At 30.3% G+C, this 17,199-nt stretch overlaps 2 protein-coding genes across 3 annotated transcripts in view; both read left to right on the top strand.

The window, feature by feature from the left end:
- Window positions 1-5,733: 5,733 nt before the first annotated feature.
- LOC104814447 lies at window positions 5,734-6,680 on the top strand. The gene has a single exon (XM_010542486.2). It carries the CDS (start codon window positions 5,773-5,775, stop codon window positions 6,409-6,411), a length of 639 nt encoding a protein of 212 aa, XP_010540788.1. The 5' UTR covers window positions 5,734-5,772; the 3' UTR covers window positions 6,412-6,680.
- A 10,206-nt stretch (window positions 6,681-16,886) lies between these two features.
- Window positions 16,887-17,199, top strand: part of LOC104814446 (transcription factor MYC2-like) — a 2,353-nt gene continuing 2,040 nt past the window's right edge. Inside the window, exon 1 of one of the 2 annotated variants that reach the window (XM_010542483.2) lies at window positions 16,887-17,196. In XM_010542483.2, the coding sequence (XP_010540785.1) occupies window positions 17,081-17,196 (116 nt within the window). In that variant the 5' untranslated portion in view covers window positions 16,887-17,080. The other variant, XM_010542485.2, reaches the window with a different exon arrangement.

Genomic DNA, 17,199 nt, shown 5'->3' with positions numbered 1-17,199 from the left:
AAAACTTTGTTTTTCGTCCTCTTGCTTTTCTTTTTCACATGCTATTAAATAAATATTTCCGAATTAATTCCGTTTTTTTTCCTTTCCCCTTGTTTATTTTTTTTTCTCGTAATCACAATCGAAAATATCTCGTTCTCAATGTTACTAAAGTAACAAAAAAAAATGAAAAATGTAAAAATATCAATATAATTAACAAAAAGAAAAACGGGCTTACATATGAAATATTTGTTGCTCGACACCCTTATTTCGCTTGTTAAATCTTGTATAACAATGTGGAATCGCCACTAACCATTTTATTTATTTATTTATTGCATACAAGTCAGTGAATATGAAAAAGAAAGATACGACATTTCCAATCAGTGGACATTATCTTATTCTATAGTTCCACGAACCAATCAATTATATGTTATGTCCTAATCCCTAAACTATTTATTGTTTCCTGATTTATTGAGTCCTTATATTAATGGACTTTGTGAATTTCGACTGCTTTCGCATTTTCCAACGCGAATGTGAACACTGCAAATATATATACACACATGTAAAAACAGACGTATGATTCGTTTGGTCAACGGCGACCGATTGAAATCATTATGATATATGGAATTGTAGACTAATCGATTAAAAATGGTTATAATCCGTTGAATAAATGATAAGTGCAGCAGAGAAAATTAAATGGGGAAGCCTTCTTTTCAACTAATTTTGCGTAAAATAATGTATGGAAATGTGGACTAACCCCACGAATGAATATTATAAAGTCTGCTTACAATTATTTGAGGACTGATTATAGCCAACCATCTTCATTGAGCCTTTTATAACAATCGATGAAAGGGAAAACCGGATTTCTAATATAAATAAATTAAATGCTGATTGGTTGGATGATATAATTACTTTTTATTTACACGAAATTATATTTTTTACATGCATATAAAATTCGCTATTTCCGGGAAACATGGAATTTTGATATCATTAGTTGATTGATTAGGTAAGAAGAAAATTCATTTTTAAGCTAATAATACAATTTCTCTATGTGATAGCAAATGTTCTTTGTAAACTTTTTTGTCACTGATATATTACATTTATAAATAATGCGTCAGTATTTAATAAATTAAATAAAGTGTTGTGTTGGATCGGTTCACTCCGCATCTATCGACGCCACTAGCCCACGTTTATCGGGCCTTTTTCTATATAAGGCTTTGAATGGTATTAGTTTTTGGTTTTTGGTTTTTGGTTTTTGGTTTTTGGCTTTTGGATTCTAAAAGTTTATAAATCCAAAAAAATGTGGCTTTTAATTTTTAGTTGATTTTTTTCATAAAGTAGATTTCCGGGTTTTTAGGAAAACCAAATTAAAAGAAACTTGATTGTTGGTTTTTTCACTTTTGGAAATCCAAAAACTCTAAAAGCTCCTACCATTCAACACCTAAATCTTGAAAATATTTTTCAACGCTTTTATATCTTTCATAAATCATATGCCAATATAATTTAACATGGTACAAAATCGAAATAACATTGCAACGCCTAATGATCAAATTGAGGCTGCACCTGATCAGGTAGCTATCCCATCCCAAGGGACTTACATTCCCCCAAGAGACGAGAAATTCACTCCAAGTGTCTCACCTTCGCCCGCTCGATATCCAATCGAAAACAAGACTTATCCAAGATTCAACTTTGATTCAGATGAGGAACTAGTGGCAGAAACGCAAAGAATTTTACGAGTGCGTTCCTCCGCAACCGGTGCAGTCCAAGTAGACCAACGTATGCTATGTCTTCGTGTTGTCAACATCCCACTTGATCCCACCGATTTCACATCGGTCGGAAAAGCTCGAATGAGAAAAAGTAAATTTCAGTGACTATTATCTTGCAACACCAACCACTTGCAAGATATACACCACTTCTAGTTATCATTTTTATGCGTCTATGACTTATTTTTTCACTTTCATTTTTCTTACCTTCGTTATTTTATTTTACTATTGTGAACTCTAATATATGTATTCTAATATATGTATTACCGTTTGGTAATCTACTGTACGATTGTTTATATATATAATATTTATCGTTAACAAAAAAAACATTTCGAATATTAATTGTCAAAATTTTATAAAGTGAGATGGACCGACCGATAATACCTTACTGCTATTGCAGCGGGTCAAATATCAATGACAGTGAATCCAAATTTTAAAAAACCATAATTTTACTTTAACAAAATTACCACAATCATTATAAAAAAAAAACTACCACAATAAATGTAATTACTTATTCTCATGTATGCCGTTTTTTCAAAATACTCTTTACATCATTTTTATTCAAAATAAAAATATGGGCTGTTTATTTCTTACGTTAATTTGGCGTAAAACTGGAACAAAAAAAACTACGCTTTTTTATACTTCTAAAAATAAATATAAACGACACATTATTTCTGTGACTTTAATTTTAAATTAAATGCATGAAAAACACAGTCATTATGAAAGGAAATCTTCATGGCGAAAATTAATTTAAAAAAAAAAAATTGGATTCTATAATATTTTGGAAAGCGAAATAATCTCGAGAATGCATTTTGTTTGATTCTGTAAACGATCTGGCAACAATATAAAACAGATTTTGTATTATACAAGTGTACCATTATTATCCTTTTTGTGGCTTGTACCTAGGGGTGGGCAAACTAATCGAACCCGAATAACCGAATCGAACCCGATCGATAAATATCCGAACTGAACCGAACTGATTAAAATAATATACCCGATTGGATATGAATATTTCAAATCCGAAATATCCGAACCCGAAATAACCGAATCCGAAATAACCGTAAACCGAATAAATCGAACCCGAATTAACCATAACCGAAAATATCCGTTTATCCATCTATATATCATCAATTAATATGTAATATATTCTAAATATAATTAGAAAAAAATAGTATAATGATATTGTTTTATAATCATAATATATAAAAAAACGAAATATGCATGTATTTTAATATTGTTTTTGTTATTTTTATAAAGTAATTGTTTGAATTTTTTTATCGTTTTTTTGTTTGGATAAACCGAACCGAACTCGATCCGAACCGAACTGAATCCGAACCCGAACCGATTAAAATAATATACCCGATTGGATATAAATATTTCAAATCCGAAATACCCGAACCCGAAATAACCGAACCCGACCAATTGTCCACCCTAGTTGTACCTATAATATTAAGAAAAAGATCCTAAAAAATACTTGAATTTCTTAATTTTCATAAAATAAAATCTAAATAAAATAAATCCGAAATTTATAATCGTTATCATTTTTAAATCTGAATATTGACGTATCGATGTCTTATATAATAAATCAATACTTTAATCATATTTGACACGTCATTATACACGTATATAACGATATTAACATTCCACGTTAGTTTAAAATGATAAATGTTATAAAATTTATTTTTATTTATAACTTGATCGAGGTTTTATTTGATAAAAAATAAAGATAATTTATTGTTTTGAGATTTTTTCCGGTATTAATAATATATGAATCACCCCGTTTTATTACGAAATCATATCATCTCATCGAATATTATTATTTTTTTAAATAAATAAATTTGATCACCTTGTACCGAGTGGGAATATGACTCTCATCTCCATTGTTTTTTAAAATATATCTAAGATTAGATATTGGACTTATGTTTATAATCATAAATTCATAATACAATTCTATCTATATATATGCTCTAACGTACCGCTGCCTTGCCTTACTAATGAATTATTTGTAGTAAATTCGCATGCATGTCTGCGTATATAATTCCATTATTTCTCCGGTTAAGGGATTTTTTATTTTTTATTTTTTCGCTCCATATTCCACACACATACACACACATATATATATATATATTCGTGCGTGATTCGTACCATTTTCGGTGTTTGACCTCCAGGGGACCCCATTTTCAGTTATCGGTTAACTTCCCGATCTGTTTTCATAATTACAAATAGTATTATATTGAGTAACCCTTTTTTATCGAATAACATGTTATATTATATTTAAAATTATATTAACCCTTTTTTTTTATCGAATAACATGTTTATAACCTTTTACTTCAAAAATATATATTTTGTAATTTTTCTTCTAGCTTTTTTATTTTGATGTCGGGGATATTAATATTTTTTGTAATCTTTGCTCGGTTTTGAGATAACACACAACGTCGCTTTGAAAAGGTACATAAATGATTGAAAGGGCAAAAAATCCCAAATAAAGCATTATAGCAAATATTATTCATAGAATTGCAAAAGATCGCAATAATAGTGTTTTTTTTTAATTGCGTAATTGAATTCTCGAGCTCCAATTATTGAGTGGAACACCCAAAAAAAAAAAAAGAGAGAGATCAAGTTCTAATCACTCGGATGAGAGCCACGTGTCCATATGGAAGGTGGCTATTCGTGGGAAGTGGCAATATTTAAATGCCACGTGGGATAAAACCCACTTGTCCCGTGATTCACGAATCCACCTTCTTTCGCTACAGTACCCGTGGCCTAACTTCACATGTACACAACGTTAATAACATATATATATATATATACTATACATGTGTATATATTTGTGTGTGTGTATATATCCATGCGTGTTGTATCATGCCTTTCCAAACTCATTGTACCCACCAGTTTGGTCCCATTTTCTCTGTGATTGTGAAGGAAAGCCTTTCGGAACTGTTGGGCCTTAATACTATTAAAATGAGCCCATTAATTCACAAGTCCTGAAGCCCATGTTGTCAAAAGCCCATCAGATAATTCTGAACCAGTTTATTTTAATTAAATTGCGAACATGCCGAGTCTTCTGGAGAAAATATCGCCTATGGTTTTTCAATTTTTTTTTAAATGATTTGGAACAGTATTTTACGTGCTTGCTGTTATATTTTGAATTTTACATGCTTGCATTTGGCGAATTCCAAAACGAAAGAAAAATAAACCGAAAATATGGATATATATATATAATGAATTAACTCAAACTTGGGTGGTATAGTGGTAACATACTCCTACCCTGGGTTCAAGTCTAAGCATGGAGAGGAGCATCCACCTAAATTTTTCCGTCTGGAAGATGTAGTCGGATCAAAAGTCCGGTGAATTTATGAATTATCAAAATATATATATATAATGAATTAATAATGTAACGATACAAAGTGGCTGTGAAGCTTAGCTAGGTATGGTCGATGTCTTGGAAGTGAAACCTGTCTCTCGTAGTGTCTTTTTCTAGCATATGCTTTTAGATCGTGTCTATTGTCAGTGTTTTATGAAATTTCTACACGTATCGCTTCAAAATTTGTTCCGTGCACTCATCCGATATAATTATTATAATTTTTATTAATTTAATAGCTAAGATATTTCAAAATATTAATTATTTTATACACATGCGTATGTTTACGAAAAAAATAACAATACAGAACTAACAAATAAATATTGGAACCATATCCATAAGTCATATGCGACTGCGGTGCACCATAATCACACGTGGATAAGCTAAAACGGCCCTCGCTAATAATGGCAAACATGTAATTGATCTCAAACGCAGGGGCCATCTCATTAGCAACCGAAAACGCACCGTTTCGATCACCCAAGGCATATGATTCGGCGCTTGTAGCCCAAGTAAAACCCTGGTTAGTGACCCAACGCCGTATTAATTAACCACGGTTAAGCAAAGCTTCCTTATATTGTATATTAGTTAACTAATCAGGAATCCTTCTTTATATAAAACCTCTGCGCCTAAAGACCAAACGCGAGAAAGTGAAGGAAAGGAAAAAAAAAAAAAATGGCGGACGATGACGTTTGGCAATGCCTGAGGCACCCATCGAAATGGCGACGAAGCGGCGTCTGCCCGATTTGTCTCCACGAACGTCTCTCATCTCTCTGCCCCGACTGCGCCCACTCGCTCCCCTGCTCGTGCAGCTCACGCGCCGCCGTGTCTCCGTCTTCTTCGTTCTCCTCCTCCTCATCCTCTCTCTTCTCGTACCCCGGCGTCTCCGGCGTCGGATTGGACGGAGAAGAAGCTCCGTTCGTCGGGATCGGGTCCGTTGGTAGAGTCGCGAGCCTCATCGAGTGCGAGCCCGCATTTCGGAGATCGAAATCCATGGCGGTTCCGTTTGTCGGGTCGAGCAACCCGGATCCGAACCCCGAAACCGGGTCGGGTAAGGGGAGGGACGGCAAGACGGTGTCGTTTTGGAGGATGTTATTGGGAAAAAGGGGAGAGGCCAAAACGGCGTCGTCTGCAGCGGCGATGATGAGGAAGTCGAGATCGATGGCGGTTCCCGACGCCGGAGAATCAAGATTCTCGCCGGCGGCGACCGGGAAGGGGAAAGGATGGTACTTTCCGAGTCCAATCAAGGTTTTCCGACAATCCAGAATGTCTAAGATGGTGTTTCAGCAACGGTCTCCTTTGTACAGAGGTTGAACAATTTTTAATTTCCTTTTTTTTATCCTCTTTAAATTAATCGTTTTCTTCTGACTCGTTAATCGCTTGATAAATCGATATATATTCTCAGACAGATGTATTGGCAAGAAAGAGAGATTGATTTTTTATGGATTATTATTTTCTTCCAATTTATATTTTTTCAAGTTTTTTTTTATATAATCTGTATACTGTTCCTAGTTATTGTCTGTATTTCGTCGCTTCTGTTTAGTTCCAATGCTTCGATGAAATAATAATTATAATTATAAATCCTTGGCAATGTGGAAGGTTATATAATTTGTATAATTGTTTGCAAGTAAATATATCAAATGAATAAAAAAAAGCGGATATATTATACATAGAGTAGTTGCCGAAATTTCGAGATGATGGAAATATTTTTGGGTGATTTAGACTTGGAGGGGATTCGGCAGAGGGGCGAAATGGACAAATAGCTGGCGATTGGGCTTTACGAGTGCAGATGAGATTCTAATTTTAGTCTTAAGATTATGAAAAGCTTATATTATATTTATAAAGTATGATCAAGCCAGCAAAGGGAGCTGTTTATAGTTGATGATTGATTCAAATCATGACCTCAAATAGTGTTTTTGACTGTTCCTGTTCAAGTCCTCATGCGATATGTGTGTGGACCCACAATTCTAAGCATGTGGACATCTAGTTTATATATATATATAACATAATCATACTTAGATATATATGCTTTATGGGTTGAATGAATTTAGTCGAGAGGGTAAATTGTAAATTGAATTGGCCCCTCTTCTAAAAATTATTTTATGAACAAATAGATGCAACGTGAGAGGAGTTGGATGAAGCATAAAGTGAAGCATGTGTTGCAGTGTTGGTTTGGTTATTGTGACAGACTAAAGAAATGTTGAGATTATTATTATTATTATTATTATTGCAATTTTTTATAATTCATTGGTTGTCTTGGAAGCTACAAACATAAAATGTGGATGTAATGATGGGTTTTGGGGTTTCTCATATGATCCACTCATTAAATTATTTTCTATCCCCTTATCTATAACACTTTTTTTTTGTAATGTATGTATGTTTGTATGTGATGCGTGCATGTATGTCTATGATTATATAACATTTATCTAACACAATTATGACATATATTAACATGACGTCGATATATATACATCAGTACATAGACATATATATACACTATTCTTTGCGGATACATTGATAAAAAAAAAATTAAAAAGGAAATTTCGATCGATTTATTTTGGTTTACCATTTTGAATTATTATTAATCTCTAAAATATCGCAATTTCAAATCATATCTAGGATCTGGATATGTGAGTGTGTGTGTGTATATATATATATAAAGTAATTAAAGATATGCGCCGGTCGATTTGCTAGATTCGGTGAACGTGATTATTTAACGCCGTTAATTCCACCGCGAATCACCTACGATGAGATTCGATATAACTGCTGTTACAGAAATTCGGCTGTCTATATCAAATGCATACAAGTAATTAAATTAAATTACATGATTAGTTGTAAACTGCTAATCATTCGAATCCATTGACCGGATATTTTGTCGCTTATTCAGGGATCGTGGTAACACATTGAACATGATCAAAACCAACCCTAATTGATTATTATTTTAATCAATGCTTGATTTGTTTTATAACTTCGAGTTACCATAATGAACTATATAATATACGAAAAAAGTTACATAAACGAAAATCATATGTATATAAATACGTATACGTGTATAGGAAATTAATAAAACGTGATATTATTACTGAGATCTACAGTCGTAAATGTTAATTTAACATATTTGATTAGGTATACAATTACAATTAATATATCTGTCTATCTAATATCAAATCAAATATTACAACCAAATCCGAATTATTAAGGGAAAGGATCAAACCGTATCCAAGATGTTAACTTATAGGAGTATAAATAAATATTTTTTATTTGTATTAAGCGGTTTAGACATTCATAAAAAAATGAAATATCTATAATGATTGATTTTTGTGGTATTGATAGGCCTAAAATAGGGTTGAAATGAATTAAAAATATAATTGTTACGCAATTGTTGAAATATAGATCTTTCTGGTAGATTTAAAAATATATGAAAAAAACAAATTTAAACCGATACAATAATTTAATTCTAGAATCGGGGTTAAATAAATATAAATGAAACAATGGAATAAGATTTTTAACAATCTTTTTGGGAGGCAAGAACATGTGCATGGAAGCCCTACCGAACACGTGAAGCCGTCTTCTTCTTTCTTTGGTCTCCACTTTAAAAGGGTTATTTATCCATTATTTTTATTTTCAGATCATTTTATATTATTTGTATATATTACATAGCTTAGAACACGACAAACTCCGTTTGAACTCTCTCTCTCTCTCTCTCTCTCTCTATATATATATATATTTAAATCCGAATAGAGCAAAATACTTATTAATTTAATAGTTTTTTTTCATTAAAAAAATGCATAAGTTCATGGTTTTCTTATTATTTGGAGTGACTTTCTAAGTTTATTACACGCGTAGAAGTAAAAAGAAATAAATATGTGCATGTTTATCATTATTTGATACACTATTATATGATTGATCACATATTTAACTTGTATATATATAGTGACATCGCTTTTTTCAATCCAATTGGTGCAACTATATTCCAAACTCGTATTGGATTCCGGTCTTCTGCTAACTACTAAATTCATTTTAAAAGTGCAATATATTCGTCTTTTTCTGAGACAAAAGCTTTTTCTCTTTAGATTTGTCCATTGTGTAAATTATATAGTTTTTGTATAACACCATTCAATTATATATAATAAATACAAATTATATATATATATATATAATGAGGAAAAGAGGGGAACGGGAATATGGGGAAATGTGAGTGTCGGGGAGAAGAGAGCCGACAAGAGTGGCGACAGACATACGCACACGGATGCACCTCCCTTTCCCCATCTTCTCTTCTCAGCTTTACCTAAACCCAATGCCAAAAGAGAAGAAAAAAAACTAATTATAATAAAAATAAAAATATACAAAATATATAGTCTACATTTCTAACAAAATTGTTAAGAAAAAATATCAAATATATCAGAATTGTATGGTCTAAAATAGGTGTATAGAGAAATGGTTAGACGCTTTTAAAAGACTGAATTGGGTTTCATAAAGGACATTGATGCATTATTTATTGGGCTAAAAGAGACATTATGGGGTTATTATTATTATTATTATTATTATTATTATTATTATTATTATTATTATTATTATTATTATTATTATTATTATTATTATTATTATTATTATTATTATTAGATGATGTCATAAAAGGGCATGTGAATGGGAAAATTAAGCCTTTCAAAGGTAGTAATAATAGTAATAAAAGGGGAAAAAGTATCATAAATTAATCAGGTGAAACCCATAAAATTATCACTGACATTTTTAATCGTTTTATTAGTTTAATTATTTCAAATGAATGAAATCAGTATTTTGATTTTTTTTAAGCTATACTGTGTACTTATATTTTCAGCTCAATTAATTTTTTTTAATTATATATGTATCAGATGTAATTGTATTCTCTAATGTGTGTATATCTGCACCAACGAATTTGTTCATATATACATAAACATATCCACACGAATATAGTTTCGTATATTCATACACGCAAATGGTAATGCCAATCTTTTTATAAAAAAAAAAACTTTTTCATTATATAACATAATAAGATATTTTAATGTTTTTTCACTTTGTCATTTTAAGGATGTGATCCGATGGGCTCCATTATAGGCCTTGTCAGCCCATAAAGTGATTTATCTGGGCTCAGGAATGGCCTTTAGTGAAGTAAAGCCCAGTACGAATGACCTACTAGGTATATTCCACGCGCAACACCAGCGCGTGAAAACCACTGCTAGGAAATTTCCGGTAGTCCATGGATTTTGGACATTTTTCAAAAAATGCGAAAACAAGCGCGTAGATTCTCGAGCTAATAGTATTATAGTAAATGATATTTTACCAAAAACATATTACCAAAAAAATAATATTTAGAATAGGGCTGGAATCTCGTTCGGATAACTAAAATTACCTATACAATTTAAAATTTAAAATATTTCCAAGAAATGTAAAATAAAAATAAGTTTGAATATATATATATATGAATTTTCTAAAGAAATTATTTGTATCGAACACATTGAAGAACCTAAAAAAAACTATCATTGGTGGCAAAATAAAATTTAGAGACAAAGTTAGTTTTTATTTAAAATTTACAATGAAATTAATTTTTTTTAATAAAAATAATCGGGGTATAGGCCCCCAAAGCTAATGAGCGCGCCCGTGATGTAGCATTATTCGCCCTAGGTTAATTTCTTTTACCGGGAAATCACATCCTTAAATACCCAATTAAATAACCAGTCGCTTACCGATTAAATAACATGGGATATGAAATTGAAATTCAAAATATTATTGGGTTTGGTGTGGACCGAACTTAATACTCCCTTCGTTTCAAATTAATTGACGTTTTATGTTATTTTTTCTGTTTCAAAATGATAGTAATTCTAGATATTTTTCTTACAAAAATGTCAATTTTGTCCTTAATAAAAAAATATCAAATTCTAATAACAATATTTAAGATCACGTCATTTTTTATATATTGAATAATGTGACTTTTTTTATTTTTATTTTTTAAAATTTGTAAAAAAAGAAGTTAAAACGTCAACTAATTTGAAAGGGAGGGAGTAAGAGTTTTGTGAATTGCGTAGTGCGGGGCATTTTCATTTTTCTGCGTTTGTTATACATATGTATTTAAATGCCATTTATGATTCCTTTTTTTCTACAGTTACTAAGTCAATTTTGTCAAATGATAATTTAATACCAACTATATCTAATGGTCCACTCCCACGAAATTTGTTTCCGAACGAAATATATATTTTTTTCGGTTGTAACCATAGCTATTGAAAACTTCATAAATTACGATTTTACATTTCGTCCAACTACATCAACCAACCCTTCAATTTAACCGCAATTACTACTAGTGACCTTAAAAAGTTAGAGTTTTTAAAATTCAAAAACCAAAAAAAAATATCTTAAAATTTTATTAAATTACTTTTAAAAAAATTGGAAAGTCATTTTGATATTAAAAAAAAATCAATGAAAATCCAAAAACTACTTTTGTTGGGTTTACAAATATTATTGAATCCAAAAACCAAAAATCAAAAACTAAAAACAAAAAAACTCAAAATAAAAACAATCCCCATCCAAATCCTTCGGAAATTCGGACCCGAGCTATACATATTTTTTTTTAAAAAAAAAAAAAAAACAGTGTAAGTGGAATAAAATATCTATATAAACTGAAACAATAGTGATATTTTTTTAAATAGTGTTAATTAAAAAAAAAAGATAAAGAGAATTTATAAAACCCTATAACATGGTTCATCAAACATGAAAATTTTATCCATAGTTTATATTAATAGAAAAACAAGACAAAGAAATATAAAAATGTGATGAGAATGAAAAGGGAAGTGGGGGTCCAAAGTCTCATAACGCATAATTCCACGTCACCATTCACCGTTCCCTCGTTTTCTTCCATATCTTCTTAATTACGTTCTCTCCACACAACGACTCACCTCATCCATTTTCACCTAAATAAAATATCCATAAAATTTAAATAAATCCTACACTTTTTGTCCCTCCCATTAACATGATCAAATATTATATTTATTTTTTTAATATGGAATATCAGATTATAATTCTTTTTTTCCACAATAATGTAATATTCGAAATTGTGGGGAATGATAAATATCATTGTAACTGGTAAACAATCTTCAAGAAAGACAATTCGTCTTTCCTAAATCAAAGACAAAACACAATAGATTTATTAGAAGAAGATTACTATAAAACATATGTAACGAAATGCTTAAGTCTATATTATATACGGCAACGTTGTCAATAATATTCCATAATATTTATTCCACGTATTTGTGTGTATATATATTTATAGTATTGTTTTTATCGCTTTTCCCAATTTTAGTTCGATAGATATGAATATGATATTTCTATTTTTGAATTGGAAGTTGATGAGTTTGTTCAGTGCAAATGTCGAAAAACTTAGAGATATAACTAACTTGAGTATTAAATGTTTCCATGATTTTAGACATTAACAATACCTATATTAATAAAGATAAATAGCAAAACAAAATGATTTGGGTTACGTTATTTGAATAGTTACTAAAACCACAACCTATTTTAATCTATGTTAAAATTCCAGATCCAATATTTAAGTCCTGGCAGAAATTATATATATATATATATATATATATATGAATTGTTTCTGTTAAATTATATATATAAATTGTTGGTAATGTAGATTACAATTCCTTGGTAGTTTATAAAATAGTGATTTAATTAGATCTGATATTTCGTGGTATATATATCTAGGTTTTGAAATATAATTTAATTTATTTGTCGTAGAAAACTATATTAATCAGATAATGGATTATATATTTCTAAAATGTTAGTTTTTTCATCATTGTTAAAGAGTTTATGAACGGAGCCTTAATTTTGACTAACAAAAAGCCAACCAAAATAAAGATATATTTTCTTTTATAGAAGAGGCGAAGCTGACGCGTCTGTTGGACGTGTGGACCGGTCAGGTTACATGCAGCATGGAACACGTGCTCCTAACTCCGGCCAAGCGAATAAATCCAGATTGCATTTTCATTACAACCCCTGCAGTTTTATTGTAAATCTACATTGACCCTCAAACATTGTTTTGGTTCATGAAAACCCACCATTTGATATCCGAGATTCTTTCCATTTTTTATGAATATTTGATAACCCCGCAAATAACTGACTATTACAAATTTGAAAATATTTTTTTAATGATTTTTCTATCGATAAAATCCATAAAAATTTCAAAACTTGTAAACTGATGAAAAAGTTAATTTCTAAATTTTTCGTTCGATAAATTTATTACCAAACTAGAAAAATATATTATTATAATTCACAAACTTACAAAATATATCATTATAATTTTTGAAGAGATATATAGATCAATATCGTCGAAGTTCTTCTAACACCGACTAATAAATTTTGGAATTATAATGAAATATATTATAATTTTAGAAATTATAATTACATATTTTGTAAGTTTGAAAATAAATTTGTCAAGTGAAAATTTTAAAAATTTATTTTCTCCATTTTACCCTTTTTCTATCATGCTCACATAAAAAATGTTGGAATGCGGTATGCTGTTACATTTATATCGAAACTATTTCAATTTCATAGATAAAACCTTCAAAATATATTCCAACCATCGATAGAATCAGATATTTTGATTTCGTAAGGGAATCTACAAACATTTCTACTGATATTATACTAAAATTTGATGTCAATACACACATTATGTACCCCCAATATATATATACGTTATATATACAACCGATTTTCATTTTTTTTGTTCAAATACTAACATTTTTTTCAAGTACCGTATTTCAAACTTTGTGTTCATCTAAGAATTTGCTACTACAGTCGTTACGCTTGTAATGAATAGCTAGTGTTCAGATTTAGATATTCTACAATTTCCGTAAATATTCGAATGATCGATATTCAACCGACGCAAACATATATTACCTAACAGATAGTGGACGAGTGGTCAAACTTGGGATAGGAGATAACTCCACTTCGAGGTTGAGTGTTCAATTCCTGACTGGTATAGAGGAAAGTAATTTCTAGGTTTATATGATCCATAAACATAGCCAGCACGCTCGAAAGGTAGCAGTTAGGGGTTATCTGTTATAAAAAAAAACGGGCTCGTATTTTAGGGTTTTGTTTATATCACTTACTTTATTAAATCTATTTTTTTCTTTCAAAATATTTAAATGTTTTCGCTCGCCATTTTCACAATTTATGAAATAGATTGATTTATCGATATCAATTTTATCAAACATGAGAATCGGGCTTATATTACAATTAACCAACTCGTTTTTAATTCAAATGCACTAACCAACAACAAATTCATCTATAGTTCAGAATTTGAAATAAATATAAATTGGGAGATTTCTATTTGTAAACGAAAGGTGTCTAACAATAGTTAAATAGATCTTCTCAAATAATGTAATAACCTTTCTTCTTTATTTTTAAGAAAAATAAACCAACGTTATTAAAGTAATAATAGGATTTTCAAATAAGTATTATGACGAAATTTATAATTTTCTTTCCATTTTAAGCTATTAGTACATACAGGAAAAATCAAATGTAAATGATAACATAAATTTGATTAAATATACATGAATGTATTAAGACTTATATATATATATATATATAAGTAACAAAAGGAGAACGTTATGGCCCCTCTCCTTGTTATTTAATGTTGCAAGGAATCGTATTTTTTTAAAGAAATGGAAAAAAATAAGGGAAAAAAGACAAAAATGATACACAAAAAGACAGAAAACTCTCGGAGTCACGAGTGATCTGTCCGTGCAAATTGCGAAATGCATGAACTGTCTCCTGCCGTCCAAAATCAAATTAATTTTTTGTTATAATTTGAAAATTTATAATAATTTTGGTCCAATTATATCTTTTAAAAGATAGGTAAACTCCAAATGAATATATTTTTACGTTTAAATTTGAATTCATAATAAGAATATGTTTTGCATATTTTGTTATCATTATGCCATCCAAATTTGGATAATCAAATTAAATTTAATCTCTTACCTTATTATTTTTAGAATTCGAATCATTGGTTATAAAAAAATATGTAATTTGAATTATTTTTTTTCTGCTATTTAAAAGATTCCCCTCTAGCTGGCAGGGGAAAAAAAGATAAAGGAAGAAAAACTACATCCTCTCTCTCCCTCTCTCAACGCATAATTGAAGTTGGTCTTTAATAGAACATAAAATATGGTTGAATTGACGGATTCATCATTCTTGTATTCACTAACAAGAAAATAAATAAAAAAACAGCTTATATCGAATAATATATATTTATTGGTTTCACATTAATTTTGACCCTTTTAAATTGATGGAGTTGAAAACTATGATAAACACACAAAAAAAATTGAATTAACAAGAAGTATGTTGAATAAATTGAGAAATCGATGGTTCGATTCTTTACCCGTTCATTTGTCATCTATTAGTTACAGTTGATTTACCTTACACGTGTATGTCGCGTGTTCGTATACGTGGACAAAATTTACCCAACCATTACGTCCGAAAGATAGCAATTGGGCTTTTCTACAATACCAAAAAATATATATATATTTAACGTCATTAATGTATAATAGTAAGAAACACTATATTTTTAGTAAAATAAATATTTAGTGGTAAAAAAGAGTTCGAGATGTCCTAGACGAAAATGATGAAGAACATATATATTTTAATATTTGCATCACAAAATATATATTTTTTATGAACAAAATTTATTCTAACCCAAATTAGATAATTTATCCGGTGAGACGGATACAAATCATTTGTTCTATTTTAGTTTGAACTTCAACTTTGAGGAAAATATATATTTTTAGTTATATGGTTGATCCCTTGATATTAGTTTGGACTTTGGTGGAAAATACTAGATTATAAAAAAAAATCATTCTATACATATTTCCTGTTACATTTTTTTTTTTTGGGTTTTGGGGCAATGAGTTGGAGTCAAGACAAAATTATACCGGGCCCAAGAAAAGATGCTGAATGAGCTCCAAGGACCTGACCAATTATTTCATTATTTTTTGATGCAATATACTATTTAAATATTTATGGTACACCTTTTAAATGGTACGACTTCATTCACACGTGTACCTCATTGAGATGTGAACTCAACTAAAATACTACCCATGTTTCTTAAAGCTTGTGCTAAGATCGGTTCTGGCCACATTATAATCTATTTTTAAAATTTAATAAAAAATGTATATCTGTAATTTGAAAGAGTTAATTACTGTTATTATTACGGTTAGGTTTTTCTTAAATGTTGTGCTTTAATAATTTTAAAAGTGGTCAATAGATTGGTAAAATCATTTTAATCTTGTTTTAACATTTTTTGACCGAATTAATCATTCAAATAATAAAGAAATATGTACAGATCTGGAATTGCTGTTCATAGTCATTTTACTCTATTCTCATCCCTAATAATTTTACATGTAAAACAAGTAAATAATAGTCCACAACACATGACCCTTCTTTGACAAAAATAACATAATAATAATTATATTACAATGATTTTAGAGATGTTTTAATTCTTTAGAAATAATACATGATCGTTTGTAAATATTTACATTATCAAATTATCCAATGGCAATAAAAATATATAAATAATATTTTATTCAGTTGTTTTTTGTAGTTATGAGATTCTACTTGTTAAGATTCTCTAAAACTAAAACTAACGTCCAAGTGCACTCTCGGTAAATTAGATCCTGACTGACCAATCTTAGCGCGTGGAGTGGAACCTCGAATAACGACCGCACGATCTCACTCGGTTAGATTCAACGTCTGACGGGTTAACTCGTCACTCGAGCATTCATCGAAGCTTCTTCGTCCCACTTCCGTACAATATCCGCCCTGAAAGAGAGACGCGTGTCCATTCCACACATTTAATTACACATTTGCCTCTACCTTTCGATCCACTTAAAATCCCAGAAGCCAATCCATTTCTCGCATCGACCTTTCTCTCTCTCTGTGAACGGTGCATGGAATGGCGGAAAACAGAATTCCGGCGACGATGAATCTGTGGACCACCGACGATAACGCCTCCATGATGGAAGCTTTCATGAGCTCCTCCGACTTCTCCGCCCTCTGGCCTCCGGCGGTTCA

Source organism: Tarenaya hassleriana, unplaced genomic scaffold (genome assembly GCF_000463585.1).
Source record: "Tarenaya hassleriana unplaced genomic scaffold, ASM46358v1 Cleome21, whole genome shotgun sequence".
NCBI classification, from domain to species: Eukaryota; Viridiplantae; Streptophyta; class Magnoliopsida; order Brassicales; family Cleomaceae; genus Tarenaya; species Tarenaya hassleriana.
Note: the sequence above shows the minus strand (reverse complement) of the source record. Positions and strands in the feature narration are given on the sequence as shown.